The following is a 5,515-nucleotide window of genomic DNA, read 5'->3' on the forward strand; positions in this document are numbered from 1 at the left end:
CCCCGCCCCGCCCCGCCCCGCCCCGTCCCTTGCGCTATCCAGCAGATGCCCCCTTACTGACCAGCTGGTCGCTTGACTTGTATGCCATGCGGCCCGGTGCGCCAATGCCATGCAGTCCCTCCTGCTGTCGACCGTGCAGACGGACAGCAACTACTTCGTATGCGACACCAAGGAGTTGCTCCAGCTGGCGGACGTCATCCAGCCGGTTCCGCTGACCCTCGAGGAGCGCCTGCTTTTCGTCCGGGCCCCGATCAGTGCCAGTTCCGATTCGGTGGTCTTCGCTCTGAAGCGGGTACGCGATTTTGCCCCTCCCCGACCCGGTCCCCCGCCTGCCCGCCTTCCTTCTTTGTCCCTGCTCCTCACTGACCCGCGCATCTGCCTGCCGATAGTTTGCCGAGCAGTATGCCGAGGCAAAGATTGTTGCTTTCGAGTTCCGCATGCCCTTCCCCAGCAACAGCCGCAAGACGCTGGCCAGTCTGGAGGAGTTTTACTCAATCGCCGATCTGTACCTGTGGCTGAAGTGCGTGCTCTTTGGTTCGGTTTCTTCCTGGCATTGGCATGGCGTTTGTTGCTTTGTTGCTCCTCCCCTTCAGCTGGGAGACCTTCTCACTGACCCGTGCTCGTAGCCAACGTCTGGATGGCTTTGTGGACGCGCTGCCGGCCGAGCTCCTGCGTATCCAGGCGTCCCTGTCGCTGAATAGCATGATCGCAAAGGCCGATTCCAAGAAGCCGGCCATCACCAGTCGGGAGGCCGTCGACCCCCTGCGGCTGAATATCGAAGACCTGCTGGCCATTCCCCTCCTGAGTGCCCTGCCGGCGGAGGTGGCCGGCAAGCTCATTTCCATCGACATGCCGCTGTTGACGGTGGCCGATGCATGGCAGCGCATCGCCGACCTGGGCCTGGTGCTGTCGGACTATGGGCAGCTTGTGCTTCCATCGGACGAGCCTCCGGAGGAGCAAGCCTGGGAAAGTGCCGCGCAGCCCGAGCACCAGAGCAAGCCCACGCCCAACAGCCCGGAGATCACCGGGTATGCCGTTGACCGGGATGATTATCAATTCCGTAAGCCGGTGGTCCGCATGCAGCGCTTCGGCAAGCAGGTGCTGGCCTCGCGCTCCGGGGACCCGATCTTCGGGCTGGCATTCAACCCGGACGATGTGCCGGCCGAGGAGGCCGAGGGAGATTCCCAGGCGCGCGACTCGTCGCCGCCGTCCGAGCGCAGTGTCACCCTGGAGGAGCTGGCCCGGCACTTCCCGCACCAGGACTTCTCCACGCTCTCGCCCTCGCAGCTGCGTGTGCTCAGCACCTTCTACCTGGACTCGATGGACACGGAGGGGAAGGATGCTGCGTCCGGCGGCTGGGGCGAGGCCCACATGCCCTCGGAGCCTCAGCCACTCGATCCTTGGCAGCAGCAGCAACAGCAGCAGCAGTATCAGCATCAGCAGCATCAGCAACAGTATCAGCAGCATCAGCAGCATCAGCAGCATCAGCAACAGTATCAGCAGCATCAGCAGCATCAGCAGGATCAGCAGGATCAGCAGCAGTGGCACACGGATCCCCAGGAGCCGGTGATGTCCGACTTGCAGGGTGAGCTGCTCGATGAGGTGGCCCCTGTAGCATCAGCTGCCTCGTCCGAGCCCACGTCCGGGTCCTCCCATGCTTTCACCATGGCTGCTGGCTCCTCAGTGGGCAACAGGTTCTCCTGGACCCGGAGCGGCCTGTCCAGCCCTCTGCAGGGGGTCAGCAGGAATGGCGAAGCCACCTCGGCCAGCTCATCTGGCAACCCGCCTGCGGCCAGCCGGGGCGGCCGGTTCCTCTTCTCGACCGGCGGGGCGTCCGGCGGCCGGGGCGGCGGCCCGCCCGCGGGCCAATCTTCCCCGAAGCCGCCCTCTTCCTTGGGCGGCTGGGGGATCTGAGCGCAGCCTGGGCTCGCGAGTGTGATGCCGCACACGCGGAGCGTGTGGCCTATGTCCCTCCCCGTGGGCGTCTCTGTCCATTTGCCTTTGGGCCGGAAATGGAGCACGTACATCGGCTTTGCTCCGTTGTTGCTGCTGACACGCGGCCGACTGTCCCCCCTCTGCCTTTTTCTCCTCCTGGGACAGACCAGACCCTGTGGCTTCTGTGCGTTCGTCCACCCTCTCCTCTGCCCTGGCGATGGGTCCCCCTCCTGGCGTCTGCGCGTGCATACACACGCACAGGCAGCAGGGCGGGCAGGGGCCCGGGAGCCGGGCACGCCCGTGGATGTGCGTCTCCCCCCAAGCGCATCTTGCCCCCTTCTCGGCTTTCGTCGCTCCTCCCCCCCCCCCCCCAGAGACCAGTGTGCAGTCAGATGCTCGAGCGGCACACGGCTGTCCACAGCTCGCCCCCTCCCCCGCTTTTCCTTGTCTTCCGTGCCCGGGAAAAGCCCCCCCTTCCCCCCCCCTCCCCCCCTTTCTGCACTTCACTGCCACAATAGACCACGCGCAAAAGCGCGCCCCTCTCCCTTCTGCCCTCCTCTCCCAGGGGCCTTCTTCGCCCCCGGCCCCCTCTCATCCCCGGCCTTTTTCTGCCCCTCGCACAGAGCTCTGCCTTTGCGCGCCTCCTCTTCTCTCGCCAGCCAGGTCCTCATTTTTTGCGCATCTCCATGGGCTTGGCTCCGGGGTCACCTGCCGGCCGTGCGCGCACGCGCGGTGCGCGGACCTGGCGTGCGCTCTCCCCTGCAGTGAAACACCTGACCCCGGCGGAGGGGCGAGGAATGGGGCGCGCGAGGCACGGAGGGGGATATGCGTGTATGTATATTCGGGTCCTGCCGGACACATACGGGGGGCAGCGCAAGCGCACGCAGGGGGGGGGGGGGTGCGCGTGGGGATAGTGTACATCGCGGCGGGGGCGCAGCGGGGGGCGGGGGATGCCCATGGGGCGGGTGTGTTTCCCTCTGCCACCAAAGGACAGGGCAGCTGGTGCTTGCGTGGTTTCTCTCTCCTCCTCGCTCGGCCCGACTCTCGGCTGTGCCTAGTGGCCGGGCGCGGGAGAGGGGGGGGGGAGGGGAGGCGGCGGAAGGAGGGCAGCTTCATCCTGCCGGGCGCGGGAGGGGGGGGGGCGGTCACGGGTGACGCGCGCTCCGGCCCGCTCAGAAGCGCTGCTCCTGGTGCTCAGAGGCCTGGCGCTGGGGGCGGATGCGGCTGAGGCTGTCGGTGACGGCATTGCGCAGGCCGGTGTAGGACAGGACCGCCGGGGCCTGCTCGGGGGTCCGCTGCTCGGGCTCGCCGGCGGCCGCCACCCCGGGGACACCCTCCGGGCGGAGGAACTGGTTGACATAGAACCGGTCATAGGTGCGCCCGGTGCGCGGGTCGCGAATGAACATGGCGCTGTCGTCCTGCTCGAAGGCATTGCGCACGCCGACGCCCGGCACGCGGCCGGCATTGACCGGGCCGCGCTTGTTGACGTACTTGTCGATGGAGGCGCCGCGCTGGAAGCCGGCCCCCTGGAAGCGGTTGTGCTGGAAGGAGGTGCCAAAGAGGCCATCGATCACCTCGTACTCGGCGTCGCTGCCCTGGAAGACGAAGTTGGCCTTGGCGGTGGCGGCATCGGTGCCTGGATGTTTTCCCCCCCGTCCATGCAAGTGTGTCAGTAAGTGTGCGTGATCGGGCGAGCCGGGTGCAAGGGCCTATGCGCGGCGTGCCGGCGGGCTGGCCGAGAAGCATGTCCCCCCCCCCCCTCGCCCCCCCCTCGCCCGTCCGCTCGCTGCAGAGCGGCAGGAGCGCCCTTCCACAGGCCGCTGGCGGGCGAATGCGTGCGTGTGCGCCTGCGCGTGCGGCGCGCGCACGGCCTCGCGGCGTACCATCGATGATGAAGCGAGCCGTCTGGCCCAGGACACCGTGGGGGTTGGTCGGCCGGCCGATGACACTGACCTGCAGGTTGACATAGGCCTCGGACATGTGGCCGGTCTCGATGACCGTGCGGGCGGTCATGTCCCAGGTCGGGGTGCGGACGTGCAGGCGCCAGCGGCCGTCCAGATGGTCGACCACCACATCGGCGCCCTGGAGCTCGAGCGACGTCCCGTCGGCCAGCTGGCGCCCATCGAGGAAGGCGCCGAAGTTCGGGTCGTAGCCGATGGCGTGGACCCCGCCGGCGCCGTCGCTGACCAGCATGCCGATCTTGCTCATGTAGGTGCCCTGGAGGCCGGCCAGGCGGACCAGGTGGGCATTCAGCTGGAAGTCCGTGTCGGAGACGATGTTGTAATCATGGCCGGCCATGCCCTCGAAGTAGTAGCTGGCGCCATGGAAGCCCACCATGTGGGGGTCCTGCTTGCCGGTGCCGGTTTCGATGATGTCGCAGGTGGTGGCCGACCGGCAGACATTCGGCGTGTCGGAGCAGGTGAACACCTGGCGCTGGTTGTTGAGGCACTCGGCCGGGTTCGGCCGGACCAGGGGGTTGTTGTTGCGGGTGCACTGGCTGACGCTGCTGTAGCAGGTGGCCGTGGTGCCGGCCGGGCAGGTGCAGCGCACCGGCGCGGCGGTGGGCTCGGGCTTGGACGGCTCCTTGGTCGGGGTGGGGGTGGGCTTGGGGGTGGGCTTGGGGGTGGGCTTGGGGGTGGGCTTGGGGGTGGGCTTCGGGGTGGGCTTGGGGGTGGGCTTCTCCGTCGGCTTGGGCGTCGGCTTGGGAGTGGGCTTGGGAGTGGGCTTGGGGGTGGGCTTCTCCGTCGGCTTGGGCGTCGGCTTGGGCGTCGGCTTGGGGGTGGGCTTGGGGGTGGGCTTCTCGGTGGGCTTCGGGGTGGGCTCGGGCTTGGACGGCTCCTTGGTCGGGGTCGGGGTGGGCTTCTGGGTGGGCTTCGGGGTGGGCGCCGAGGTGGGCTGATGGTGGTGATCGTCGTGGATGTGGACAATCTCAAACTCATAGGAGGAGGTCTTGTTGACGCTCTTGTTCTTGGTCTTGGTCATGGTCTGCTCGTAGTAGATGTCGGTCATGACGTCGTGCACGTCCTTGGAGTAGCCGCTGATCTTGTCGTCGTCGTCGTCGTCGTCCTCCTCGCGCTGGCGATCGTCCTTGTCATCGCGAGCCATGATGCCGGCCTCGTCGCGGGCCTGGCGCTGGGCGTCCTCCAGCTGCTCGCGACTCAGGGGGATGCTGGCGCCGGAGGCGGCCGTGATCACCATGGCGCTCAGGGCCAGGCCCAGGAGGGAGGTGCCGGTGAGCTTGGTCATCTGTGGTGCCGGAGGGGGGGGGGGGGTCAGTCTTCGAGGGGTGATGGTGAACATGATGTTGTGCGCCCGCACGTGCACACACACACACACGCCCGCCGGACGCGAGCCGTGCCAAATCTCTCGGTACGTGCGTGCGTGCGTGCGTGCATGCGTGCGCGCGTGCGAGTCGGCTGTGCGCATGAGAGGACGGACCGTGAGGGGGAGGGGACCGAAAGGGCGGCTTTTTCTTTTGCAAATCACTCGATCGCAAGTGGGGAAGGTGTGTGGGCTGGGTGCGGCGGAGGGACGCGGCAGAGGGGCTGGCGAGGAAGGAAGAGAGGGAGGAGGAGAGGGG

At 67.4% G+C, this 5,515-nt stretch overlaps 2 protein-coding genes across 2 annotated transcripts in view; one reads left to right on the forward strand and one right to left on the reverse strand.

Moving 5' to 3' along the window:
* H696_03553 (hypothetical protein) overlaps positions 1-1,914 on the forward strand; it is a gene marked incomplete at its 3' end in the record, with an annotated part of 5,764 nt that extends 3,850 nt beyond the window's left edge. The window contains exons 7-9 of the mRNA XM_009497422.1: positions 116-292; positions 390-520; positions 627-1,914. Of these exons, the coding sequence (XP_009495697.1) occupies positions 116-292; positions 390-520; positions 627-1,914 (1,596 nt within the window). The remainder of the gene's footprint in view (positions 1-115; positions 293-389; positions 521-626) is intronic.
* A 1,094-nt stretch (positions 1,915-3,008) lies between these two features.
* On the reverse strand, positions 3,009-5,515 carry H696_03554 (hypothetical protein). The gene is made up of 3 exons (XM_009497423.1): positions 5,374-5,515; positions 3,819-5,181; positions 3,009-3,571 (listed from the first exon to the last, which is right to left on the reverse strand). The coding sequence occupies exons 2-3, from the start codon at positions 5,179-5,181 to the stop codon at positions 3,108-3,110; spliced, it is 1,827 nt and encodes a 608-aa protein (XP_009495698.1). The 5' UTR covers positions 5,374-5,515; the 3' UTR covers positions 3,009-3,107.

This window comes from Fonticula alba (genome assembly GCF_000388065.1).
Source record: "Fonticula alba strain ATCC 38817 unplaced genomic scaffold supercont2.5, whole genome shotgun sequence".
Taxonomy (NCBI): Eukaryota; order Rotosphaerida; family Fonticulaceae; genus Fonticula; species Fonticula alba.